The sequence below is a fragment of the Melanostigma gelatinosum genome (genome assembly GCF_949748355.1).
Source record: "Melanostigma gelatinosum genome assembly, chromosome: 16".
Taxonomy (NCBI): domain Eukaryota; kingdom Metazoa; phylum Chordata; class Actinopteri; order Perciformes; family Zoarcidae; genus Melanostigma; species Melanostigma gelatinosum.
This window is the reverse complement of record NC_136649.1, coordinates 5,526,343-5,554,286: the sequence shown is the minus strand read 5'-3', so window position 1 is coordinate 5,554,286 and position 27,944 is coordinate 5,526,343. Positions and strand designations below refer to the sequence as shown.

Genomic DNA, 27,944 nt, shown 5'->3' with positions numbered 1-27,944 from the left:
AATACTATATAGTTTGCATACTAACTGAGAAGTAACTGCTGATTTCAAGTTGGAGGTGTAGATAGAGATGATATATGCATATTTGTTGGGGAAACACTTATGCAAAGACTGAAATACTGCAGAAATGTGTGCAAGTGTAGCCTGCAAAGAGACTTTGCTCTCTTGGTGACAAACTGGGGAGTGTATTTATATGTGTCTGAATAGAAATCCCCTCTTGGTGCCAGCGCCTCTGTACACTGTGTTATTCTGAGTGACAGTGTTCTGGAAATCCCCCACCTAGTCGTTAGCTCCGCCCCGCCGCAGCAGGGCATTAACAGCCATCTGCACAACTCCGCCCGCAGACAACTAAGCGCACCCTCGTCCCGAACAACAAGCCACCACGGCCCTGCACCGGACCAGTATATTAAACCAAATGGATTACGGCCGGGAGTCGAAAGAAGGGAAGCCGGCTCCGTCGACCGAGGAGCGGCTGGACAGCGGCCTGGACTCGCTGAAGGAGGAGGAGTACCAGGCTGTGGCGGCCGAGATCCGTCAGCTCCAGTTGGAGTGCGAGCCGCCGCAGCGCAAACAAGCTCTCACTGCAACCGGAGAGCCGCACGAATGGAAAACGCAAATCACGGAGGACGGAGACACGTAAGTCGGACCAGGATAAACCGTTCTAAAAAAATTTAAGCATGGGGATATTTACGAGTTGTGTGAATGTAACATTACGGCTCGGCTTGTAGTATCGCCTGAGAAGAAGGCCCAGCTCGCGGGTCTCGGAGGTAATTTGATCCCTTTCCTGTGGGGAATGTCTGCCTCGAGCCTGTCGTTACAATGCAAAGGAGCGGGCCCAACTGTGTCCGTGTTGGGGCTTCGTGTAGTATTAGGGCTCTTAAAAACGACGTCGCCGCAGCGTTAACAATACACATAACGGGTGTCCGGTTTGATAACGGGTTTAGTTGCGGCCAGGCACTGCGGTGTTGGACGTAAACAAAAGGCCGCAGGGTCAGACTGGGAAAGTCCCGGGCGCGCCGCCAAGGAATCCGACGCGCGCTCCCGTGATGCGAGAAGAAGGGGGAAAAAAACAAACCAAGAAAAAGTTAAATTACACAAAACGTTAAGTGTGCGGAGGTTTGAGGGCGAAACCCACTTCTGGAATACGTGTCTGCGGCTCGTTGCTGTCAGCAGACCAGGGGGAAGAACATTAAGGGTGACCCCAAATGTGAAGTTAATAGTTCAGACTCGGAACAGTATTGTGACTGTTCTCATGGCACGTGCATAAATGATTAGCTATCTCGTCAAAAGTTGAACAACGTGACTTTATTAATCAGGACGAAGAGCCGAAACGGTCTCATGTTACAGTTCAGGGAGCATACGAGGTTCTCAACGTGGGGTCTGGGGAACACTTGGAGGTCATCAGCAGCTTCTAGGGGGCCTTTATTACATTTGTTTACATTCATCTCCTGTAATGGCATCCTAAGGAAACTGTTCCCAATGCATCAAGTGCTAAACTGGCTGCTTACAAAACGATCAATTTGATCTGAGTCTAAATGAAAAGAAAACAATGAAGTAATTCAATTACGTAAACTTGGGGAACTTCTGTGTTCTACTTGATGTTTTTCTTCAAGGATTATACTTCCTGCTGACGGGAATGTGTATAAGTCACACAACATTGTTCAACTTTTTCAGTGCTGATTTTTGAATACTAAAAATAAATGAAAAAAACCTTATGTCTGCACTTGACATAACAATCTTAGCTGAGGACAGCTTTTCACTGTTCAAAAGTAACAGTATCAGAAGAAAACCACAAACGGAGTTATCTGCTGTTATTTACTGTCTTCCATAACGTCACGTGACTGTCACTAGTTTCCTTGTGGGATGAAAAAAGCAACAATACTATAGATTATGTTGTGTTGTTTATGTGTATTGTAACAGGTTTTTCTACCACCCCTCTCTGTCTCTATAGGCTGCTCCACCTGGCCATCATCCACGAGGCCAAGGACTACATCAGAGGCATGATAGACCTGTCCAAGAACACAGACTTCCTCGACACACAAAACGACCAGAGACAGGTATTGAAGGGGATTATCCTCACGTAACTAGTAATACAAATGTCCTCTGACTCTGCAACTCACCCGTCTTCCCCCGACTTCTTTCTCTTCCCAGACTCCTCTCCACTTGGCAGTAATAACGGACCAGGCGGCCGTGTGCCAGAGCCTGCTGGTGTCCGGCTGCGACCCCACACTTGTGGACGACAGCGGGGACACGCCTCTTCACATCGCCTGTCGCCACGGTAACCTGCTGTGCTTCAGCGTCCTCACGCAGAACTGTCCGCCGGAGCATCTGCACACGGTGATGGCCGCCTGCAACTATCACGGTGAGATTGTGGAACGAGGATGGCGGTTCTTTGACCGTTTACCACATTTCTGATAAATGCTTCAGTCGTCGACGTTGGAGCTATACTTGTTTACTTGGAACAGAAATGTTTGGGTTTAGCAGGGCTAGGCTACATGACTACGTTTCGACATCATTAGAATATTATGGAGGTAATTTCCACCTGGAAACAGACCAGACACTGACCAGTCTGCTGCTGGTCTTAACTGCTATTTAGATGAAGGAATGGTGGGCACGAAAAGAGTAACTTCCATCCTCCCATTATCCCTGAACACTATGTTTAGGGGGAAGGAAACATTTTAACAAGGAGGGGAATGCCACATTCACGCCATCACTTCCTGACAAAAACCCATCGATTACGTGGCTCCTGATGGTAGACGCTCAGGCTTCAAATAGAGTAAGACTTGTGGACATGTCTGATTCTTCTTTGGGGGAACCGCATTTTTAAATGTAAAATAGAAAATGTAACAAATTGTATAATGTACAATAAAAAGGACCTCTTGCAAAAGCCTGTTGTCCCTTAGTAATCAGCATTAACATGGCAGAATAATATAAATCCACATTAAAGTATCAATACTTTGTCCGGGGAAATACTATTTAGCTGTTGATAAATCTTAATGAACTTGAGATCCACCTTTTTCCTAGAAAACATCAGGTATATAAATATGACGTATGCTGGTCTTGTGTCAGTTATTAAGCTCTTCCTGTGATTGTGTTCTTGCAGGTCAGAACTGCCTCCACCTGGCTTCAGTTCAGGGTTTCCTGTCACTGGTGGAGAACATGGTGGATCTCGGAGCTGACATTAACTCAAAGGTACACACACCAAAGCTATATGTTAGAATATACACTTGCATAGTATATATATGTACGTGTAGAATTCTTCATTTGTTTTAAGGGCCAGCACCCCCACCTGTCACTAATTCAAATCTTGAATCTCTCCCTGTCCTGTAGGAGCAGCGTAACGGTCGCAGTGCGCTGCACCTGGCCGTGGACCAGCAGAATCTCTCGCTGGTCAGACTGCTGCTGAAGAAAGGAGCGGACCCCAACCTCCTGACCTCCGGGGGCCACACTCCCTTCCACCTCACCTACGGCCGCAGCGACGACGACGTCCGGAAAGAGCTGTACTCGCTGACCAATCCCGACCTGCGGGAGCTGCCCGACAGCGAGTCGGACGACAGCGAGGAGGAGGAGGAGGACGAGTCCGACGAGGAGGTGCGTGTTGAGAATGCGGCCATGTCGACCGTGACGTTAAAATGAGCTCACTGGCCAGTGTGTGACTTTCTTTTTTTTATCTCCGTGTGTTTGCAGGTGGGTTATGACGACATACAGTGGAATGGACATTAGCAGGAAGAAGGCGGGGGAGGAAGTTACAGAGGCAGGAGGATGCGATGGTGACGGTAAAGGACAAGAGAACGGGCTCGGCTCTGCACGTCTACTACTTCCTGCAACGACGTCACACGACAGCGTTGGCGGGGGGGAGGGGGGAACGGCGGCCGACGGAACAGATGGACAGACGGCAACGAGTCCGTCCCAGGCCGCGGGAGAGCGAACACGCTGCGCTTCGACTACACCACGACGGGATGAGTTTTGCTGTATGAGAGGATTGCTTGTATTTTGTGGACACCACCAATCATTTGTCACAAAACATCCATCCATCCACACAGATGTACCTGCAACAGCTCTGTTGTATGATATTGTAAATGCTGTGTATACAAAGATGTATTTTTTATGGAAGCTGTGAATGTGTACAGTTGAGCAGGTTGTATATGTCAGGCAGCAAACAGTCCAGCACACTCCAGTTAAATTAAAGACACTCATATTTAACAGTACAAAATCTGTGTGCATGTTTGTGGGGATGGGATGGGTGGCATGTGATTGGAAGATTAGTTATTCATTGATGGAAACTAGTTTGGAGAGAGAGCGCATTAAGAACCCAACGTATCATCAACAGCGCCTGACAATACGACAAGGCTGCGATTACACCAGACATCACTTTTACCACGTGGCCTCTGCTGCCGTCAGTATGTCTGCTTCGGTGAAGGCCTCCACCCAAACAGGACCGCCGAGTTTGAGTTTTATTTTCATGTCTCGCAAGAACGGGCTGCTAACTCGTTTCCACTGAATGAGGAACTGGCGGCTAATTGAACTCTCAACAGTTCCTGTGTGTGTGTGCAGAAAGCGATAAGAAGCATAAGGGGAATTGTGAGGCCGGTCACTCGGTTATCTAAACCAGGAAGTTTTTAGGAGAGCGGGGCTAAGGAGGAAGGGACAGGAAAGTCCCAGGAACAGAACACTCAGCAGTTTCCCGACATTCCCGCTTCTCGTTCCGCCAAAGAAGGGAATCTCCGCCGAACAGGACGCTTCAGTCAAGCTCGGCGGAAGGGAGTTTTACTCCAGTTCCAGTAAAATAAATATCAAGCGTCAAACTGATAATTAGGCTTATGAAAGTCTATGATTAGTGTGTTGGCTTTACGCTCTGCAACTTTTAACATACAATGGAGATGTAATGTAACTTTATAACAGCTGTGAATACAAACTATAAAAACTAATATATTAAATAATTGCAAGACTCTTCTTAATGTGCCTAAATTGTAAACACCACGAATATTTTCCCAAAAAGAAACTGACATCTATGCTTCGCTGCAGTGTTTGGAGTAAAAGCATACTAAGAGCTGCATACATGCGATCTTTGGGGGAGTACAACACATTATGCATACACGAGACACAGTATTCACCCCCACCCACCAACCACTGTCATATGAGACAAGCAGTGCAACTGCTATTGTGACATTTCTCCCCCGAAGTCCCTTTCAGACTTTCACCCAGCTAGTATGTTTTTAACTTTAGCACCTTTCGAGAGCAGAGGGAAACAAAACAATGTAAATAAGAATGTGAAAGTAATGTTCACTCCCACAGCAAAGGAACTGTAACATGGACAGACAAGCACATGCTGCTGCCCTCAAGTCTGAATTACCCGCTTCACTTCATGGCGGTGATACGCAAAGAAAAGGAAACTCAAGTGTTGGATAAAAACATTGCGTTTAATAGAAGTGCAGTAATGTACAGCAGTGGCAGCAGACGGGAGGATCAAGACACGGGAGAGGATGATGTCATCAGTGACTTCCCGTTGACGTTGACCTGAGCAGACCTGAACGAGGGTGTGACAATGATGGGAAAATTCCCACAGCTGTTCCCCGAGTACACCAGAGCGTAAACATCGTCCTGAAACTAGAGACAGTGGAGGGGGGGGAGACTTTAAAGCAGAGTATCAAATGGGGGGAGATACGCGTTGTGGCGGCCCTGAGTAAATGAGATTAGAAGCTCTGATGACAGCGACTCCAGAAGCCACTGAACAACAGAGGCCGGAAGTTGTAAGAGGTATTGTGCCGTAGTTTTAGTGTCACCACACCCCGCTCTTCCAATCTGCTCATGTCACGCTCATCAACGGAAATCATTTGGGCTGAGCTCCATCCACACAATGATGAATGTCTCTGTGACATTTGGCAGCTGCCTGCAGTATGGCTAGAAATGCAATACATCATATTGGTTCCAGTCAGGTCCTGGCTATGACCAGTAAGGGTGGAGGAGGGGTAAGTGCAGGTGGGTAACACATTCTACCCAACCTGCTAATGAGGACCATATTGTTCTTTACTGTTTTATCTTTTCTGTGTGTCTCAACCTCACTGTGCGGTACCGCCGATTCTGAACAAGATGATACCAACTCCTCGTTAATCTTCCTTCTAGGATGAGAAAAACCTGTGTGTGTGTGTGTGTGTGTGTGTTGGGTGGGGGTGTTGTCATTCATCCTTTTCAGAGCTTTCCTCACTCTCTCTCAGACAAAGCCACCAGGTGGACATCGATCTCAGCCTCGGACAGAATCCTGGAACACAAACACACAAGTTAACGGTCATCATTTGTTGTTACGCCAGATTTTATAAGCTTTCTCTCTCTCTCTCACACTCACTCACACACACACACACACACACACACACACACACACACACACACACACACACACACACACACACACACACACACACACACACACACACACACACACACACACACACACACACACACACACACACACACACACACACACACACACACAACCCTGTAAGCCCTTGCTTTGAGTTTTGGGGAATTTCCATTACAACACTATTGTGTTTTTTATTAATTTTTAAAAAATAGCTCTGATGCATTACTAACAATGCCAAGACATTACCACGTTTCAGCACTTTCACTTTTCCCCCCAGTGTCAGCACTTTAAATCAGATAAATACTCACTTGAATCTTGAATCTTTTGTCGTGATGACTCCCACCTCCAGCTCCGAGGGCTTGAAGTCGATGGACAGAACGCCCGCCAGACACGAGATAGCCGTCTGTTTAGAGGAGAGAGGGCGAGTCGTTGAGACGCATGAGAGGAAGCAGGGGAGAAGGAAATAAAATGAACCTTTGGAAACGGGAGCTCACAGTGTCAAATAACCGAGAAAGATGGGACGTTTTTTAAAAAGACATTAGAAAACAAAATGTTTGTCCACCTGCTCTCTGTGTGACATATTTCACTTGTTTGCTTTGACTTCTTGTTCTTCTACCAAGGAGAGTACATTCATATCTGGGAAATATTAACCAATATTTTGAACAGAATATCTAATAAATAACAAATCAGTTTTCATTAGACTAATATCTGGATTCCTAGAGAGCCGGACTTGTTTAATTGCATCAATGGCTGCAAGCGTTTGGTTTCCACTTCAGTTGTTCAAAGAGCCACTAAGTAGTGCAGTCACATTCCAGTAGAGGGACATTTCCTCTGTGACATTTTCTGACACCCAAAGCACTCCTAGACTTTTCCTGCCAAAGAAATTCCCAAATAATTCCATGACATTCAGCCCTGATCAGTCAGGTTGCGTGTGCGCTACCTCTATGGTCTGCTGATAGGTCCAATCCAGTTTCTTCTTGACTTTCTTCTCTAGGTAGCTGGTGGCCTCAGTCTGTTTGACTCCAGCTGCCGTGGCCTTAAAGCCACAGTAGTAGCCGGCTGGATCACACTTATAGAGCTGCGGACCCAACTCTTCATCCAGCCCGACCACGATCATACCTGAAGGCAGAGGGGAATGATCCGTTCAAACATCTGGTTAATGCTCTAAACAGCACTTTGACAAATACATTTTACTCAAAAATTGTTTCAAACAGCCATGTTCAAGGGCTGGACCAATATCAGGTTTCAAAGATATAACATGTAAAATTAAGCTGCAAATATTCTGTGCCGTGTTCAGAATCAAGCTGTGATGAAACGCCATTTACACAATATTAACAACACTCTTAGCTTTCACTATAGATCTCAATACATCACAAAGTAATGTTAACATTAAAGCATGGACCGGCTCTGGTCATGAAGAAACACATATTATTTAGAAAATGGATGACAACAAGTGGTTTTGAACATTTCTAACAGGTCAGTTTTGGTTCAAATAAGAAACAATCATATAACACTAACAATCATAAAGGACTACTCACAGCAGCCTAGCGGCCTCATCTCAGCATTCTGTGTGTAGACCTGGGAGATGTCCGCCATGCGTTTGCACAACATGTCCACAGGGATCTCATAGCCGTATTTATACATCCAGTTAGCCGCTTCATACCGGGCCCTCTGCACCTGGGACCTGCTGTCAGCTGGAGGGAGGCAGAGGACAAACACATGACAGAACATGAGCATTTTTACAGTGAAAGAATATGATGAACTTCTTTGCACAAATGTGTCCATGAGACAAGAGTCATCGTAGATACGGCTGATTCAATACTCTCAACATGGTTGTCACTGACACATTATATAATTTTAAATGACTGACTAGGAGTAATCACCATCAGATGGACGAGACATTGCTTACCTGTCATGCCAGTCATAACACAGCCGATGCCCTCTGTGATTTTGTACAGATGTGTGACTGTCAAGGAGTCCAACAGCTTGTCCTGAGAAACACACATGACAAAGACAGAAAGATATCTGACCACATTTATAAAGAATCTGACCACATTCTCTGTGAGGACGGAGAAACATAAACGTGTGTGTGTGTGTGTGTGTGAACTAATGTGAGCATGTATACTGACTGGAACTTTCTTTTGTGTGACAACCACAACACAGTCGTTCCCTCTGACCGCTACGGTTGTGAGTCCTCCCTGGTTGATGGCTTTGAAGGCGTACTCTGCAGACAGAGAGAAGGGGAAGACTGCACTTCAACGTTTGGACAATTCTGTGCAAACCTACCAAGTTAGTTGTTTACATGCAACTTCATTTTACATACGCACAACTATTCAAGTATTACACAATTTATACCGTTTTCTCATGTTTCACAGATTTTCTTTTGACAATTAAAATTGGTCTTCAGCCAACATTTCATACAGTTATGATGACTTACATCATCATTGTATAAATTATAATTAATACAATTGTGAGCTGGGGTTCTTAGCGGGTTATGGTTACTTGTCTATTTGCTACATTAGCTAAATAAGGAATTCATTTAAATTCTTATACAAATGTTTATCTAACGTTAAACATGAGTTAATAGTAGCACTGCGCAGCTAACTGACGGTAGCTAAGAAGCTAGCACCACTGGGTTCAAACGATCCTGTTAGTTACTTAATTACTACAGAACTATGATCAATTACAGTTAATCATATATCAGCAGCTCATATTCTGACCGATCACGATGTACTGACTCATTTTCGAAATAACAGCGAGTTATGAATGGGCTAGCAAGGAGCTGCTAGCTGATGTTAGCAAGTAGTGATGACTGAGCAAGTTGAGTTTGGTTCATTTCACCGACGTTACTCACCGACTTGGTAGAGTCTTCCCTCCGGGGAGAAGATGGTGATGTGGCGGTCAAACCCTGCACTCGACCCCCGAGACATGCTGGCTGGAAATAACGTTAAACTGAAGTTGCAACAAAACTGAGAGGCCACAGAGCAACAACAAGGCAGAACATCTACACCGGATGTGATCTGTCCGACTGGAATCTTCCACTTCCGGGTCACCTCCGCAGCTCTGTAGCTCACAGATGTCACCACTGACTACAACCCTACATTCATGCATAGAGATGCAAAGCGAATCAAATGTAATTTTTCCAAGTCTCAAAAGTGAAATTGAAGAGTGCCGGCCACTTAGTTCTTTGTTGTAAATGATTTATTTACAAGTCCACAGTTATAATCAGAACATATGAGTTGTGTGTGTGTTCAGTGCTTTGTGGTAAGGCAGAGCCACCGTTGTGGTACTTCATAGGTGCTCCTGTCCTCTGTGTCGTCGTAGGGAACATGCCATGAGTCCGCTGATGTCTGGACAATGGTGTCATAGCTGGTAATACTCTAAACACACAAACGGTTAATTGGTATGCTTCTTTAAATCATCAACTCCCTCTCCGTTCGTACCCCCTTGCTGCTGCTGCTCCTCCTCCTCCTCCTCCTCCTCCTCTTCCCTCACCTGAAATCGGACTCTCCTGCCTGCTGCGACGTATCCGTCCACCACCAGCTGGTGGCCTCTCTGCCATTTGAAGAAGAGCCGTCGGGTGGCTCCGTCTGGCAGGCAGGCCTTGTGGTCCCTCATCAGGTCCCTGCTCACGAACCGACAGTGGTTCCCGGAATGCAACGTGGCGTACAGCAAGAAGGGGTCGTCCTCCGAGCTGACCAGACGCAGAGACCACAAGGTGTGAGGTTAACTCGTTACAAATAAAAATATCTCAAGAGCAGAAAGGTTGTGAATAAAAAGAGGTATAGCCGAATAACAATGTGCCGAATGATAACATGTGAATTCATATTCCCTGCTGTGGTTTATTCTTTATTAAATCAGCCTCCCACATGCTGCTCCTTAAACATTCTCAGTAAATAGCCTGTGTTGCCCCTGCTGTGTAAATATATTTTTTTTCTTTTTCTATTGAGCATATCCCATGCTCTTCTTTGTTTTTTAGTTATCATGTGCTCACATGTTTTCAGTGAAGAAGCAGTGAGCCTTCTGCTGGATAAGCTTCATGTTGTTTCTCTCCCAGGACCTGGAGGGCCGCAGCATGTGTTTCCTCCCCAACACCAGAACAGTCAGGCCCTGACCCTGCAGCTCCGACACCACCGCCAACAACTGAAACGCACACGCCTCAACACTTTCATCTATGTTAACAGCCACAGAACGTCTGAGAAAGATGTGACGTAGTTGAACTCAGAGCGAAAAGTACCGATAGTTGACACATAACACACATCCTGGTAGACAGACAGATGTGGGCAGGCAAGCAGGCCAAGTGTTGTTAAAATCAGGTATTGGCCACAGTTCTAAAGGCACCTCCTACACACACACACACACACACACACACTACAGAGTTAGTCATAGTGCAACCGGCAGAAAACTCCCCGGGTTCACTAAATCACTAAAATCACTAAAATCAAGACTGTAAACCTGTGTGTGTGCATGCAGACAGGATTCTGAAAAAAAGTGCCGTTAGTCCGGTAGACCCTGTACAATATGTCTCTGTCTCTTATCTCCTTGCTGCATCACATTTCGCATGCATGTGCGTCTGGACGTATTTTCTCACCGACTCCGACTGCCTGCTTTTGTCCTTGTTCATATTTGCCACATTCAGCCCATCGACGACCACATCAAACGCTGGCTTCCTCTCCACAAACGCCTTAAACCTCTCCAACTCCTGAACAGACACAGAAATAGACAGAGAGAGTGATACTGAGGAAAACAGTGAGTCAGTGGCGGAGTAGAGAAGAAACGGATAAAAAAAACAAAAAAACAGGCAAGTTACACATGAATATTGTACAAAAACACTGCGTGACATTACCGATTTTTTTTGCTGTTTAACCACCACAGAGAACATGCAAAATGTGCACGAGTTGCAGTGTACGACAGGTTTTCACTGTCAGTACTAACAAGATCACAGCCGTGCTAGCGGTATGTTCACAATGACAATATGATATTAAGCAGGTATTATGTTGAAAGACTGAACTCACCCGCCAAACTAAGCGTGCTAGCATATGCTAATTAGCAGCAAACACAAAGTGCAGTTTTGCAGGGTGTTTGGTCACAGGCCTGCCAGTAATACATCTACCGAGCCTTTCCTTCTGTTTTAACTTGATGTTTAAGAGCTTATAAAATGTCGCCTTCACACTGAGGACAGGGGGACTTTTCTCCCTGTTGGACAAAACATATTTTCGACTAAACTCAGACTAATGTGAGAAAAGGTGACGTGGGCTACTGTCAGTGCACTAGTCCCAACTGTATTTATTGTATGTAAAACATTTGGTCACACTTTATGTGCCGGTACTTACTCCCTCAAGGGGCCAATACAAAGTATATAAATAAGACGTCTGCACCTGAAAAAGCAGCTGATCGTCAACAATTTGATACTTTGGTGTCATCTGTTGAATTTGAACACCACAGGTTTTCTGCAGTGCGGGGAATGAGGAAGGCTTCGTCCGTGTAACAGCTTTGTCCCATAATAGGCAAGCAGTGCTGAAGCTCAGAATAGGCCTCCAGCACACGAACGTTGTTCGTAGTACTTTCACTTTTAGATAGCAGCAGTATGGAAATAGGCTTGCAGTGAATTCCCCTGGACTTGAAACTTGACTGCGTGCCCGCCACCATCAGCGTGACCATAAAAATGTAAAAAAAAGGCAGCAATAGTCCTCCTCCGTCCTCCAGATAATAACGCCTGCCGAGCCCCGTTGATGCTGCAGTACTATTGCTTTAATTCACTAAACCCACAGAAGTATAGTAATTCATTCTACAACAATGTGCAGTTTCACATTGGAGGCTAGTTTTGGTTGAGAAGGGGGAGATGTGTGCTTTGGGTGGGAGGCTGAAAGAAATGAAAGAAAAAGAGGGATGGATGATGGACAACTGGAAGTGTGGAGAGGAAGAGAGTGATTGGTTCTGATGGAGAAAGGGTGCAGAAACCTTTAAAAAAGAAAGAAGGAAAATAGAAAGAAGGGAAGATTAAGAGCAGCAGAAGGAGGAAGAGAGAGAGAGTCCAGTATAATTATCCAGGGACTTTCCAGAGTCGATATGTGAAACCAGTTCATTGTGCTGCTGCGGATGATATGACTGCTTCTCTCTCGCACACGCACACGCACACACACACACACAAAAGTATCAAATTGGATCAGTATTTTTATCTCATTGCAATCAACAGAAGGACCCCAAATTATTTTGGATAAATGATGGCTTGCAGCAGCGGCAGTAATGCCAGATAACAATATGTACTTGAAAGTTATTTATTTACTTTGGTGTTGAAATAAAACATTTGCATTGTGGTGAAGTGATATTGGTTGACAGAAGCAGAAGAGGACTGTATTGTGCATTGCATGTCTTCAGTTGGACTCATTAAGAAAGCCCGGGACCCCCGCTGACTCTGACACTTACATCAGGACAATCTCTCCTCAAACAGCGTTGCACCCTTTTCCCTATTAATATACACGTGACACTTTAATACTATACTTGTATTAATACACTCTTATTTGTTTACCATATTTTTACATTTTATTGTAAATTGAATGATGTTTCTATTTTTCAATCATGTCTTGTATTTTGCACTGTGTTGATTGTTTAATGTTACGCACCATCCACCAAGTCAAATTCATTGTATGTGCGACATACTTTGGCAATTCTGATCACGTAAAAATGGACCAAACTTCTGTTTTCGTTTTGATATGTGAGGCTTGTAACAGTGCTGAACAGTGTGGACACAAAAAAACAAAGGAACTGAAATACGATTTAGCAGAACAGTTCATCTAACATGCAACCTTTGAGAAACTTTGGATGCTTTCATTTATGTTTCCAAAAATATTAGAAATGTCACTTAATATAATCAAGTGCAATGCATCAATACTGGAAACTACAGCCTAAAAAAAAAAAGCTTTTGTTGAAACCGTGTGTCCGTGTGGAGTAAAAGAAAATAGGCTTCATAAAGGTGCTAAACTACGGCTGCTCTGTTTTGCTGGCCACTCGTTGCGGTGTCAAAATGCACGACTTGATCTCAGCGTCTCATATGTCTGTGCTTACAATGACATCACGCCTTCCTGCTGGCTGTGACGACTCTAATCAGCACATGCAGACGAACACAGCTCCCCTTTCTGTCTCCGTCCCTCCCGGCATGCTTCACTGTGGTCTGAAGCGCCCTGTTTGCCCTGAGAAAAAGGAATTGCCTTAAACTGGGAATTAATAATGTCGCGTTAAGCATCTGTCTGCCTTCCTTGTTCCGTCTCCTCGGCGGGAGGTAGATGTGATCCAGATTCACATGGTGCTCACATGCTGGAAATCCCCTCAATTTATCTAACTGTTGCGCCAACAAACTCCCCCTGACTGCTGAAAGACACAGAGGAGAACATTTAAACATGACGTATTATTAAACTATATGTTACTGATGTTTACACGTTTCTTATTGGAACTATTTCAAGTGAATAACCTTGTTTTTCAGTTTATTTTCATTGGCATTGTAAAAAATACAGCTAGCACATTCCAATCCAATGAAAAGCTCTTGCCCTGGCTCTCTCTCCACGCAGACAGTGGATTTATCTCTCCCAGACACTCGCCTTATCCCGATCAACACAGCAGACTATAAAGGACAGAAAAGCTCGGACTCTGAGGACGGCAGAGACGGCTTGGCGGTATCGTCCTCTGTGTCAGGGACTGATGAAGAAATATCAAAGTCATGCAGTCGCACTCCAGAGAAAACGAGTCTTTGAAGCAGATGGACAGACATCTGACGCAACACTTGACTTCCTTTACAACAACTCCTCAAAAGGAGATCTGATCAGAAGCTGTTGAGCTCTCATTGATCTGGATAGTGATGTAGATGAGTTCACTGAGGTTTCAACTAGCCTCACCCTCCCGGTGCTGCATGTGTGCCAATGACGCCATCTAGCAGAAGGTCGAGAGAAGGAGATGGAGGGCTAATGTACCACGCTATTGGCAGATAAGCCTCATAATAGAGACTTCATTTTTGGTTTAAAAAAGGCTGTGTCTCCAAATTTTGGGACAAGGTGGAATTTTTATTTAGGATGAACTCATCTTAAAGAAAGAAGGAAAAAAAACATACCATTTCAAACTGAACACAGCTTCAAAGTTCACAAACTCGTAACACCAACATGACGCTGTATTATTCATCGTGTCCTGTATTAATGTAAAGGTAGATTACATTGATGGACAAACTGCAAGCTCAATTCAATTCATATTATCAACATAAATGATCTGTTAAAACCAATGCATATTTCATAACTGCAAAGAATACAATTAAATAAAAAATAAAACTACATTATATGTCTTCCATTCCTAGTAGAGATGCATTTAAGCTGTTTAAATGCTCTTTATGACCTCATTGTTAAATTATTAGAGACCTATTCAGTTATTAGGGACATGTGGAAACCTTGCTAAGAGTGTGTGTGTGTGTGTGTACCTCCGGTGTAGTTTTGTGAAAAACATCTCGTCCCTGAATGATGTCAGTCATCACTCCGTCTTTCAGCTGTTGGTACTCCTCAGCAGTCAGCTGGATGGACTCTAACTCTGACCCACAACACCGGCACACACCCCTAAACACACACATTCATAAATGACATACACAGGACACACTATTCTGCCCCTGCACACATATGGAGGAACACACCTTCCACAGAGATTCATGTTGAGATAGGGAAGTGATGAACGTACTTTGGGGTGGCGCCGGTCCAACTTCCTGTCCATCTCTGTCCCGTGAGACTGAAGACAGAGAGGAAGAAACAGACAGAGAGAAAAGAAATGAGAGGGAGGAGTGATGGGTTGTCGATGCAGATAAAAATGGATGAGATCGCATTGTACAGACAAGACAAAATGGCTAAATGCTTGCTATCTATCTATCTATCTATCTATCTATCTATCTATCTATCTATCTATCTATAGAAGGGAGGGAAAACCACCGAAAATGTATTCTGAAGCCATACCTAAATAAAACTCACCGGGGCAAAGTTCAGCAACTATGTTCACTCAAAATGAGTTTATTGACAACGTTTTAAAAGCGGCACTTTTTAAGACTGATCAACTAATAATGTAATGTTTTCATACTTCTAAAATGACATCATTGTGAAAGAGTTTGCCACAGAATTTAGGTCGATCATATGAAGTAGTTTCCCACCGAACCATCACTCTCTTGTACCTCTCAAACCAGGTCTTGATGCTGCCGGCGAGGCTGTGTTGGGGGTAGATCTGGTTGTTCCTCATGTAGAGCAGAATCCCCAGCAGCCTCTCCTGGTGCTCAGACTGAGACATGGCTTCAGCCTCCTCCTCGCCCCTTTCCTCCTCAGTCTTCCTCACTCCCTTAAACATCGCGTCCCAGGTTTCCTGGTGCGGGCTCAGTCCATTCTCAATCAACTCACCATAAAGAGTCCAGGCAGTGGTCGTGTCACCGTTTAACATCGCCGCTGCGATGATATCGCCGTAGTTGCGTGCTGACGGGGTAAAGGCCTGTAGGAACAACAGTAAAACCGGGTGACGATAGAGAAGGGGCGCCATGTCCTCCAGCTCCGATATGAGATCTTTCAAAGTAAAAATCAGAACGCTGTTTACCTTCTTCACCTCACGCAGGATGCCGACAGCCTCGCTCCACCTCTCCGTCCGGCTGAAGGACTTGATGAAGAGGCTGGAGGCTCCTGTGTCCAGAGAAGGGAAACTTCCCCGCATGATGTCGTAGACATCAAACACCTCGGCATCGTGGCCGCCGCTCACACACAGCGTCAGGTACCGTAGCAGCAGCTCATAAGACAGCGTCCCTGTTTCCATGGCTACAAACGTCAGTAGGGACCTGTGGCAGAACGGTGCAGACATTGATGAGCCCTGCTTGTGTTTTCCTCCATTTGGTTATTTGAATTTAATTTAAAATGATAGTGCTCAAACTGTAAAACCAACAATTGGACCTGGAAATTTTTTTTCTAAATCACAGACACACTCGCCCTGCGCTCACTTGGCGATATCCAGCTGTGTCTCGGAGGTGAACAGCGCGCACATCATCTGGATGTCAAAGCGTTGAGGATTTCCCAGAGACTCCTTCAGCGTCCTCCACTCAGCAGCAGAGAGCGGCCGGTCGGGAGGCTGCACCTTCGCTGTGAAACATACATGCTTCAGGTGAAGGAAACTGTAACAATGATTCCCAAACTCTTTCATAGATTATTTCAGTCTTTATAAGGCAGTAGAAAAACATATTCAAACTAAAGTTACAGTCATGTTAAAGTGTCTGAAAAGATGGATTTAATTGTGCAGTTATTTGAATGGACAGAGACACACAAAGCTTTCCTGAGTGTATACAGATGCCTATTAATTAGGTAGATAGTTCCAGTGTGTCCTACCTGCTCCTCTAAGTGTCCTCCCTCCAGGCTTCCCACCATCCTGCTCCTCATCCTGCGAGACTTGAGATGTTTTCCTCTTCAGCATCTCTGCCATCCTCTTTGCCGTCCCAGCAGCAAACACAGATTTGGGGGGAGAAGGCCTCTGCCAAAGAGGGGAGCTCTTAACTCTTCCCTTCGCAGCACCATCCCACAATTCCTCTTCCCTGGTGCTATTGTTTACTCCCCCCTGTTCATCAGTGTGTCCACTGTTCCCTCTGTCTGTCTGTCTGCCTCCTGGGTTTGGGTCAGTGTCTCTAGTGCATAGAAAGCGGGCTGAGAGGGGCAGCTGTGATGACTTAGAAGTATTTAGTGTGTATAAAGCCGAACTTCCCTGGTAGAAGAACGGCTTGAAGGGTTTCAGGCATATTCTGACTTTTAATATCCAGGTGGAGCCCATGTTAGCCTACTCTTTACTTATAAATCAGCTACAATCCTCATTTACATACCATATGCCAACTGTAGAAATATGTATTTCCTAAACCAACGAACTAAAAAACAAATCACATGCTGTTACGTGAAAATAACCTGGAAATGAGACTAGCCTGCTAATAACCTCACTGTTTCCCAACGCCAATAGTTACTAGAAGATAAATATCCCTCCCTCGTTGGTTTAATAAGTAATTATAACTCTTTAAATGCGACTCACACTTCCTTTCGATGTCCAAATCAAATACAGCTTCGTTCTTTCTACAACTTCATGGACAAACACAACTGAGGGAGCTGTAGGCATGACTCGAGTCGCACAACATGACGTCATCAACGCGTGACAGCTCCGTTTGTGAAGTGTCAAGTTTGTAAAGAATACCGGTAGGTCCGGGTAAAAGACCGGAATACGCAATTTGGTTTGAAATTGATGACGCAAATTATATCACTTGAAAATAAAAATATATATATCTCAAGGAAATCTTGCAAAAATATAAATCCAAATTAATTTAAAAAGTTACTTGTGTGTCATCCTTTCGATTTTTTTTTATTTGAGGCTTATTTTTATGATTGCATAGCTGAATTTGTTATTACTATTTGTATTTGAATTTATAGAAACTGTTATGAAGTGCATATACTTTAATGCCTCGGCTTTTATGCGGTTTGCGTTTCCCACATATATTAACAGTATGCTTTTATTTTGAAATAGTAAATCAAAACCGGAAGCCACATACATGTTCAGTCAGCAACTTGACGTCCCATATTTGTGTGGAGTGGCTACTTGATACAAGTCTTCTGTGCCCTGTTTTAAACTTTGGGGATGGAAAGGTTGTACTGCCGAAATATTTGAGTCACTTCGGATTATGGCTAAAGACCAAGAGCCTCAATGGGTGGATATTTTGAAAAGGAGGTTAGCAAACACGAAAAAAGGTGAGACAAAATGTAAAGTAACGTCTCACAACGTTAGCTAAAGTCGTTGGTTAGCTAAGCCAACACTAACTTCTCTCTCTCTCCGTGTCCATGTTGCTGCTCAGACGACAGAAGCGACGAGGAGAAGAAAGCAGACGAAACGGAGCTGTTCACCAAATACTACACAGAGTGGAAGGGAGGAGGCGACAAAGACAAGTCCTACAAGAACATCCCACGATTCTACTACAGGGTATTAACATGTGTCTTCTCCCTTTTGATCTGCTGTTAACATGAGTCTTCCCCTTTAGATCTGCTGTTGTGTGTGTATATATATATATATATATACTCTGTTGCACAACATATGTAAACCCAATCATTCGTGTCAGGTTTGATTGTGTTATGGTACGGTACAAGACGGATGACTAAACTCAGTGCCATCACTAACTCCATCTGCCAATTAATTATCCTTTTCCATTTGAAGAAAAAAAATTACATCTCTGCCCCAAAATAATAAAACTAACAAGATTAATTTGGACAAGCTATTTTATTGCAGGGCACTCTAGATTGTATTAATGATATATGTCACCAGAACATGGGTGATGATGATGGTGGTGGTGATGATGATGATGATGATGTTGTTGTGCAGCTACCAGCAGAGGATGAAGTATTACTTCAGAAACTGAGAGAGGAATCCAGAGCCGTCTTCCTCCAGAGGAAGAGCAGAGAACTGCTGGATAATGAGGAGCTACAGGTAAAGCGCGCGCACACACACACACACACACACACACACACACACACACACACACACACACACACACACACACACACACACAGTTCAATTTCCTTCTGCTTTGTTGTTCTTTTATCTTCCTGTTTGTCTTGTCTGTAGAACCTGTGGTTTCTGCTCGATAAGCACCAGGTGCCTCCAGTGAGTGGAGAGGAGGCCATGATCAGCTATGAAGCCTACCTGCAGGTGGGGGAGAAGGCCGGGCCCAAGTGCCAGTAAGTAACAGGAAGTAGAGGTTTAATGGCTTACTGCGCGGTTTGGGTAAAACCCCGTTGTGCCAATCTTGTTTTATGTCTTCTTGTATTGATACTAGATCAAAGGTTGATTTTGGAAAATCCCCCTGTCACCATGACTTTATATCTGGCTGCTGTCAGTGTGTCTTTGGTTGGATGAGTTATTCAGCAAAAACATAAAATCCTAATTGCATTGAAAATGCGACCACCACCGCTACAAGTTGCATTTGGCCACAGTAAACGAGCCAAGCTACGTACCGTGACAACGAAAATTAACTTTTGAACCAGGAAGTGGACACTGGTGGTTAATATGTCAATGCGGGTCCACTGTGGGGAGAAATCTGCCTTTGAAGGTTGAAGCAGAGAACAATTGAATCTTGCAAAGGTCTGGAAAAGTAAAATCCAGCTAAGATAGTTCTGTATCTAGGAGAAGACTCATGTTAACAGCAGATCTAAAGGAGAAGACACATGTTAACAGCAGATCTAAAGGAGAAGACTCATGTTAGCAGCAGATCTAAAGGGGAAGACTCATGTTAACAGCAGATCTAAAGGAGAAGACTCATGTTAACAGCAGATCTAAAGGAGAAGACACATGTTAACAGCAGATCTAAAGGAGAAGACTCATGTTAGCAGCAGATCTAAAGGGGAAGACTCATGTTAACAGCAGATCTAAAGGAGAAGACTCATGTTAACAGCAGATCTAAAGGAGAAGACACATGTTAACAGCAGATCTAAAGGAGAAGACTCATGTTAACAGCAGATCTAAAGGAGAAGACACATGTTAACAGCAGATCTAAAGGAGAAGACTCATGTTAACAGCAGATCTAAAGGAGAAGACACATGTTAACAGCAGATCTAAAGGAGACGACTCATGTTAACAGCAGATCTAAAGGAGAAGACACATGTTAACAGCAGATCTAAAGGAGAAGACTCATGTTAACAGCAGATCTAAAGGAGAAGACTCATGTTAACAGCAGATCTGAAGGAGAAGACACATGTTAGCAGCAGATCTAAAGGAGAAGACTCATGTTAACAGCAGATCTGAAGGAGAAGACACATGTTAGCAGCAGATCTGAAGGAGAAGACACATGTTAACAGCAGATCTAAAGGAGAAGACTCATGTTAACAGCAGATCTAAAGGAGAAGACACATGTTAACAGCAGATCTAAAGGAGAAGACTCATGTTAACAGCAGATCTGAAGGAGAAGACACATGTTAACAGCAGATCTAAAGGAGAAGACTCATGTTAACAGCAGATCTAAAGGAGAAGACTCATGTTAGCAGCAGATCTGAAGGAGAAGACACATGTTAACAGCAGATCTGAAGGAGAAGACACATGTTAACAGCAGATCTAAAGGAGAAGACTCATGTTAACAGCAGATCTAAAGGAGAAGACACATGTTAACAGCAGATCTAAAGGAGAAGACTCATGTTAACAGCAGATCTGAAGGAGAAGACTCATGTTAACAGCAGATCTAAAGGAGAAGACTCATGTTAACAGCAGATCTAAAGGGGAAGACTCATGTTAACAGCAGATCTAAAGGAGAAGACTCATGTTAACAGCAGATCTAAAGGAGAAGACACATGTTAACAGCAGATCTAAAGGAGAAGACTCATGTTAACAGCAGATCTGAAGGAGAAGACTCATGTTAACAGCAGATCTAAAGGAGAAGACTCATGTTAACAGCAGATCTGAAGGAGAAGACACATGTTAACAGCAGATCTAAAGGAGAAGACTCATGTTAACAGCAGATCTAAAGGAGAAGACTCATGTTAACAGCAGATCTAAAGGAGAAGACACATGTTAACAGCAGATCTAAAGGAGAAGACTCATGTTAACAGCAGATCTGAAGGAGAAGACTCATGTTAACAGCAGATCTAAAGGAGAAGACTCATGTTAACAGCAGATCTAAAGGGGAAGACTCATGTTAACAGCAGATCTAAAGGAGAAGACTCATGTTAGCAGCAGATCTGAAGGAGAAGACTCATGTTAACAGCAGATCTAAAGGAGAAGACTCATGTTAACAGCAGATCTGAAGGAGAAGACACATGTTAACAGCAGATCTAAAGGAGAAGACTCATGTTAACAGCAGATCTGAAGGAGAAGACTCATGTTAACAGCAGATCTAAAGGAGAAGACTCATGTTAACAGCAGATCTGAAGGAGAAGACACATGTTAACAGCAGATCTAAAGGAGAAGACTCATGTTAACAGCAGATCTGAAGGAGAAGACTCATGTTAACAGCAGATCTGAAGGAGAAGACACATGTTAACAGCAGATCTAAAGGAGAAGACTCATGTTAACAGCAGATCTGAAGGAGAAGACACATGTTAACAGCAGATCTAAAGGAGAAGACTCATGTTAACAGCAGATCTAAAGGAGAAGACTCATGTTAACAGCAGATCTAAAGGAGAAGACTCATGTTAACAGCAGATCTAAAGGGGAAGACTCATGTTAACAGCAGATCTAAAGGAGAAGACTCATGTTAGCAGCAGATCTGAAGGAGAAGACACATGTTAACAGCAGATCTAAAGGAGAAGACTCATGTTAACAGCAGATCTAAAGGGGAAGACTCATGTTAACAGCAGATCTAAAGGGGAAGACTCATGTTAACAGCAGATCTAAAGGAGAAGACTCATGTTAACAGCAGATCTGAAGGAGAAGACACATGTTAACAGCAGATCTAAAGGAGAAGACTCATGTTAACAGCAGATCTAAAGGGGAAGACTCATGTTAACAGCAGATCTGAAGGAGAAGACTCATGTTAACAGCAGATCTAAAGGGGAAGACTCATGTTAACAGCAGATCTAAAGGAGAAGACTCATGTTAACAGCAGATCTAAAGGAGAAGACTCATGTTAACAGCAGATCTAAAGGGGAAGACTCATGTTAACAGCAGATCTGAAGGAGAAGACTCATGTTAACAGCAGATCTAAAGGGGAAGACTCATGTTAACAGCAGATCTAAAGGAGAAGACTCATGTTAACAGCAGATCTAAAGGAGAAGACTCATGTTAACAGCAGATCTAAAGGGGGAAGCCCTGGCTTTCAGATCTAACAGCGTCATGGTATTAACAGTAACAATTCCTTGCCTCTTCTCTCCTCTTTCCTTCAGAAAATTCTTCACAGCCAGAGTGTACTCCAAGCTGCTCCATAGCGACCCTTACGGCAGGATCTCCATCATGCAGTTCTTTAACTACGTCATGAGGAAAGGTCTGGACCGCCATGTTCTCGTCTACTTTGTCCCTTTTTACATGTTCATCAATGAGCAACGATAAATAAGTAGAATATACCGTGAGACGGTAGAACAACAAGACTTATTGTTCTCATATGACACACTTCTCAAGATATTTCCTTTGATAGTTTCGTTTTGTTAGTAACTCCCAGCCCAGTTTATTACCTGGATTTATCTAAACTGGTGAATATCTTGTCACTGCATGTTGCTCATTTCTATCCTCTCTGTACATCCAGTCTGGCTGCATCAGACCCGGATAGGTCTGAGTCTGTATGACGTCGCGGGACAGGGCCACCTCAGAGAGTCGGTGAGCATTTCCATCACTCACCACACATTTAAGAAAACGTGTTTCCTCTTTGAAGTAATGAGCAGCCAGTAGGAGATGAATGGCTTCCTTTCGTGGTGAAGTGAAAAGGCCGTTGTTCTGTGTAGGATCTGGAGAACTACATCCTGGAGCTGATCCCCACTCTGCCTCAGCTGGACGGACTGGAGAAGTCCTTCTACTCCTTCTACGTCTGCACCGCTGTTCGCAAGTTCTTCTTCTTCCTCGACCCCCTCCGAACAGGTGAGCCTGAACCCCACACATGGTGAAAATGTAACACTGAATTGTGGGCTTCAGAGAGGCTGAGTTTACAAAGTCCTTGTACTGAGGACGTTTGTGTCTCTGTTTTGTCTTCTTCAGGAAAGATTAAAATCCAGGATATATTGGCCTGCAGCTTTCTGGACGACTTATTGGAGGTAGAATTTTTTTTTTGCTCTATCACTGATAAGATGTTATTAATTTATTCTGTTTCTACACTACAAGCGGGCAGTTAAAGGATCAAAAACTCTTGTTTTATGGATAAATGCTGTTTTTTATCTCTTCTTACATGAAATCATGCAACATTCCAAGGCAGATTCATTGTAAAGCAATTGTCCCACAACTGTAGAGACCGGCTTGTGTAATGTTTGGCTTCTTTTCTCTCACGCTGTCGTCTCCTCTCCCTCTGGGCTCTCAGCTGAGAGACGAGGAGCTCTCTAAAGAGAGTCAGGAGTCCAACTGGTTCTCGGCCCCCTCCGCTCTCAGAGTCTACGGTGAGAAAACGTCTCTGCGTGAATGTCAGGTTTCCAGCCTCCAATCGACCGTTTGCTGGATGTTTTGGTATCTTTGTGTCTCCACAGGCCAGTACCTTAACCTGGACAAGGACCACAACGGCATGTTGAGCAAAGAGGAGCTTTCTCGCTACGGCACGGCGACGCTCACCTCGGTCTTCCTGGACAGAGTGTTTCAGGAGTGTCTCACCTACGACGGAGAAATGGTACAATCAAACACAGTACCTAGGCCAAACGGCTCCAATGCCCCCCCGTCAGTCATTCTCCAGCTTTCTGCAACTGTTGCGTTGCCCAGTGGTGTTTTAATGATGGTGGAATAATTGTGTTTCTCTCCTCCTGTCTCAGGACTACAAGACCTATCTAGACTTTGTATTGGCGTTGGAGAACAGGAAGGAGCCTGCGGCGTTGCAGTATATTTTTAAACTTCTGGACATGGACAATCGGGGATACCTCAACGTCTTCTCCCTCAACTATTTCTTCAGGGTAAATTATCATCCGAGCTCCGGACTCTTTTTAAGGCTTGGACCTAGCTTGTAGCTTGTGTCAGTGTGTAATGATACTGTTGTGTGCTTTCAGGCCATTCAGGAGCAGATGAAGCTCCACGGTCAGGAGCCCGTCACCTTCCAGGATGTCAAGGTATATTGTACACACACACACGCAAATAGAGACACTTTGTTTTGGGGTAAAAAATAAAGAAAGATGAAGGTTTTGATCCCTGCCTCGTCCTCAGGATGAGATCTTTGACATGGTGAAGCCCAAAGACCCGTACAAGATCACTCTCCAGGACTTGGTGAACAGTTGCCAGGGCGATACCGCCACCAGCATTCTCATCGACCTTAACGGCTTCTGGACCTACGAGAACAGAGAGGTGCTGGTTCCCAACGACAGCGACGGCAGCAACACAGCTGACCTCGACGACAGCTGAAGATGATTTGGGGGGCTGAAAGTGTGGCAGAGGCACCCCCATTACCTAAAGGACACAGTCTCACTCGGTGTCACACCTGAACTCTTGCTGCTGATTCAGGTCCCCCTGGGTACGTTTTAGCTAGATATGGACATCGTGAAAACCTTGAGGAAAGCAGCAGACATTCTGCTTTGCAAATATTCCGTATTTTCCTGGAAAGACCATTGTTTTGTCATTTACCTCTTTAAAATAACTGTTTCCTTTTGTGACGATGCCTAAATGGTTTATTTTACATTTACACCCACTGAGATCAAAAGCTGCTGTTTTGAGATGTCGCGCTGTTGATCTGAGCCATGAGAGGGAGATTCATAAAGTTATTTAAAACTGTAAATGAACATCATTTATTAGATAAGATGGTTGGGATGTTAGAACACCCTTCATGATTTGAATGCCTAGTACATGATAAAGCTTCTAGAATGAACAGCTGGTTAATTCCTTTATAACAAGTCATTTGTTATGTATAATGATAAAACAAACAAAACTCCACCATATGAGTGTTTACATGTTTTATTAACACAAATAAAATATAAATATACATTCATTAAAGGTTTGTTAAAATAAATTTTGCATATATGTCAGCCCCTTTTACACAAAGCATGAATAATATCCTTCATTGACGAGTGAAAGACATTCACCCACAAAATGTTGTTAACAAACGTAACAAGCCATGTTAAAGCTCTTGTTGAGCTGGGTCATTCTGCAAACACTGCGGCTGACATGTGAGGCCTGTCACCACACAGCCATGTCAGCGGATATAAATAATCAATAAGAAGCTTACGATAGCTCGGTCTCAGCACTACGCCTGCTGAGCAGCTAAACACTCGTATGAAGGCTTCCAGAAGGACACTTCAAGAATGAACACACAAGTGTACACATGAAGGAAGATCAATGTATTCGGTTCACGTTCCATGACAGTTTTAAGCATTACCACAGAAACACTTCTATATAAAGCTTACCAGGAGGGCCCAAAAGAAAACTAAATATTTAATAAAACACCACATTTTATCCGTCAGATCTTCTGCTCTGGAGGGGACCAGGATATTACTAATTAATATACCAAACCAAGCATCACACCTATGAATTCAGATCTTGGATTAACAGGCCTCCTAGTTAACAGCTCAGCATTTTACACGAGTCCTGTTCTAAGAGCAGTAGCCTTGAGGAAGTACTCGTGACTATCAGAAGGCCGAAGTGGCAATGTCATCATTCCCTGCTTATCTTTATAGCTTGGAAGTCAAAAACGAGCCATCCCTCTTCCACTTTAACGATGCACATGACGAGTGTAGACAACCATATCGGAGACAAGAAGCACAGAAAGAGACTGAGGGGCCAAATCAGGCCACTCGTTACAAAACTGGCTGAACTTGCAAAATGTCAGACGTTGCTTACATACAGCAGCAGGATCAACAATCACACAGCAGGTGTAACGCGTGTCTGTTGATGTTGCTGCTGACACCAGAGGTGGGGCTCATTATTTTTCTGTTGAGTTCAGTTCCGTTTATAAACCGATGAACAAACAGATTGGGGACTATTTCCGCCATAAGATTCACATCCAGCATGTTTTCCACATCCACTCTCAACTGCTGTCAATTCAGAGTGAGCTGAGCCCCGTGTGGTCAGCAAATAGAAACATCTCAATCTTGCATATTTTCACACCATACACATTCACACATAAGGCTAGTGCAGTCACTTCCACAGCCCTTTTACTTTCTCCCTGCGCCATGTACTAAGAATGTTCGTTTATAAAATAAAAACATAGAAAATATTACAGCGCTATTAATCTATACTGCTCCGTAAATTAAGGTTTCGTGTTTCGGTTTGTTGTCGGTGGTTTGTCTCTTGAGAGTTAGTTTTCAGGAGGGGAGGGGAGAGGGGACTCTGTTGGTGTCTGCGGGGTTGAGAGGAGGTTCAGGTTCCAGATCAAAGCTGATGTTTACAAAGGAGGCTCCGGAAGCTTCCGGCTGCTCCACGGTAGCAGGATGAAGATCCTCCTGCTCGCCTCTTCGCTGCTCCGTGAACCGACGCTCCGCCGTCTCGGACAGATGGTTGTCCTCCTCTTCCTCCTCCTCCTGCAGGGTGGGGGGGGGGGGGGGGGGGGCACACACCAGTGTAAGTTGCATTTCATACTAATATAAATTATTGTTTGACAGCTTGCTCCTGCCTCTGTGTAAGCAGCTTTTAAAATGATCTGACTTTATTCACATTCACATAAGAAATTGACATGTGGAACCCAAGGATGTGCATGTGGCCTACCTCTTTCTTTATACGGTAGTACTCATCAATAGCATATTGGTATTTAGGAGAGGTGATGCCGAACATAGAGGCCAGTCTCTCGCCCATGTAGTCACACACTACAGGAACAAACGCACACAAACACAATGACGATATCAAAAACAGCAGAGTACAATTCAAGTGTGAAACACGCTGTGAATCACATCTGATAGTGCTAATATTCCAGTATTCCCGCAGAGCATTTATAACATGTATTGACTTCTCTGACTGTGAGATCTCTTGATATTTCAGAACGTAGTAGGATGCGATTGGTCCTTGCTAGCGTGAATGCCAGCTGAGACAGTAGACTACTTTACCTGAGATAGTGGAGGTGCCCATTCTCCACATGTGGAACCAGAAGTACGGAGCCCAGGTCAGTTTGGACTAGAACACACATGAAGAGAATATGACAATTAGACCACACGTCTGCTGGTCAATCACAGAAAGCACAAATCTGAACCTACCGTGTCAACAGTGATGACGTCTCTCTTCAAGGGCTCCTCCTCTTCATCAGTGCTGTACTCCTCCATGGTCTCTCCGCTGGCGAAGTAGATGGTCCTGCGGGGGACCTTCACCTGCCTCCCGGCAGAGTCTCCCATCTCCACCCGCTCCAAGTCTGTCGGCCCTGCTGGATTCTGTCAAAACAGACAATGCCACCAGTAATATTAGTAATATGCAGTATATTATTAACAGCTTTTGTAAATGGTGCCGATAAGCCAGGCACAAACATGCTGAAAGATATTCTTGTTTGATGTGCCCTCCTCCCACAGTCTGGCAGAATAAACTAATAAAACATCAAACATAAAAGATGTAACTACGAAGCAAAGTTATTTAACTAACGTCATATGTAACTTAACGTTCGTCAAGTTTTTTACACTGTGTAACTACACAGTGTGGTAAGTAAAGTCCCAAATGTTCGTAAATTAGCTGTTAGCTAAGCTAGCTACTTTGTGTTTGTTGACGGTTATCTTCTTAGCTAAGGAAGTAATTCGCAAAAAATATGTTTTTTTCATTTACAAACACGGAAAGTGGTGAAAGTAGTATCGCACAGACTAACCTTATCAATATCCATAGTTTGCCGCAGTGAAACATTGGCATTCGCGAAATACAAAGACAATTCTGCCATCGCTGTCACTTCTTCCACCTCACGATCCAGTTGCCAGGGTTCCACTCGCACCACTTCCTTTATAACTTCTTCAGAATAAAAGCTTTTTGTTCGTAACCCGGTTTGTTTGACAGCATAAATTCAGCCCTGCTGTAC

At 44.0% G+C, this 27,944-nt stretch overlaps 5 protein-coding genes across 5 annotated transcripts; 2 read left to right on the top strand and 3 right to left on the bottom strand.

The window, feature by feature from the left end:
- The first annotated feature begins 330 nt into the window (after positions 1 to 330).
- Positions 331 to 4,918, top strand: nfkbiab (nuclear factor of kappa light polypeptide gene enhancer in B-cells inhibitor, alpha b). Its single transcript, XM_079285967.1, has 6 exons — positions 331 to 633; positions 1,949 to 2,054; positions 2,149 to 2,359; positions 3,101 to 3,189; positions 3,328 to 3,588; positions 3,685 to 4,918. Exons 1-6 carry the CDS (start codon positions 413 to 415, stop codon positions 3,718 to 3,720), a joined length of 924 nt encoding a protein of 307 aa, XP_079142093.1. The 5' UTR covers positions 331 to 412; the 3' UTR covers positions 3,721 to 4,918.
- Positions 4,919 to 5,396: 478 nt separating this feature from the next.
- Positions 5,397 to 9,362, bottom strand: psma6a (proteasome 20S subunit alpha 6a). The gene is made up of 7 exons (XM_079287137.1): positions 9,210 to 9,362; positions 8,485 to 8,579; positions 8,265 to 8,346; positions 7,894 to 8,049; positions 7,296 to 7,474; positions 6,664 to 6,758; positions 5,397 to 6,256 (listed from the first exon to the last, which is right to left on the bottom strand). Exons 1-7 carry the CDS (start codon positions 9,283 to 9,285, stop codon positions 6,199 to 6,201), a joined length of 741 nt encoding a protein of 246 aa, XP_079143263.1. The 5' UTR covers positions 9,286 to 9,362; the 3' UTR covers positions 5,397 to 6,198.
- A 210-nt stretch (positions 9,363 to 9,572) lies between these two features.
- prorp (protein only RNase P catalytic subunit) lies at positions 9,573 to 17,435 on the bottom strand. Its single transcript, XM_079286302.1, has 10 exons — positions 16,732 to 17,435; positions 16,350 to 16,488; positions 15,956 to 16,190; positions 15,546 to 15,853; positions 15,065 to 15,112; positions 14,814 to 14,946; positions 10,947 to 11,057; positions 10,350 to 10,498; positions 9,851 to 10,049; positions 9,573 to 9,735 (listed from the first exon to the last, which is right to left on the bottom strand). Exons 1-10 carry the CDS (start codon positions 17,165 to 17,167, stop codon positions 9,607 to 9,609), a joined length of 1,887 nt encoding a protein of 628 aa, XP_079142428.1. The 5' UTR covers positions 17,168 to 17,435; the 3' UTR covers positions 9,573 to 9,606.
- Positions 17,436 to 17,996: 561 nt separating this feature from the next.
- Positions 17,997 to 24,891, top strand: ppp2r3c (protein phosphatase 2, regulatory subunit B'', gamma). Its single transcript, XM_079286405.1, has 13 exons — positions 17,997 to 18,123; positions 18,228 to 18,352; positions 18,749 to 18,853; positions 18,992 to 19,104; positions 22,237 to 22,334; positions 22,593 to 22,663; positions 22,789 to 22,921; positions 23,039 to 23,094; positions 23,355 to 23,430; positions 23,518 to 23,654; positions 23,794 to 23,931; positions 24,025 to 24,084; positions 24,179 to 24,891. The coding sequence occupies exons 1-13, from the start codon at positions 18,057 to 18,059 to the stop codon at positions 24,371 to 24,373; spliced, it is 1,374 nt and encodes a 457-aa protein (XP_079142531.1). The 5' UTR covers positions 17,997 to 18,056; the 3' UTR covers positions 24,374 to 24,891.
- A 46-nt stretch (positions 24,892 to 24,937) lies between these two features.
- fam177a1 (family with sequence similarity 177 member A1) lies at positions 24,938 to 27,833 on the bottom strand. Its single transcript, XM_079286404.1, has 5 exons — positions 27,741 to 27,833; positions 27,148 to 27,318; positions 27,001 to 27,067; positions 26,666 to 26,763; positions 24,938 to 26,481 (listed from the first exon to the last, which is right to left on the bottom strand). Exons 1-5 carry the CDS (start codon positions 27,807 to 27,809, stop codon positions 26,266 to 26,268), a joined length of 621 nt encoding a protein of 206 aa, XP_079142530.1. The 5' UTR covers positions 27,810 to 27,833; the 3' UTR covers positions 24,938 to 26,265.
- Positions 27,834 to 27,944: the final 111 nt, after the last annotated feature.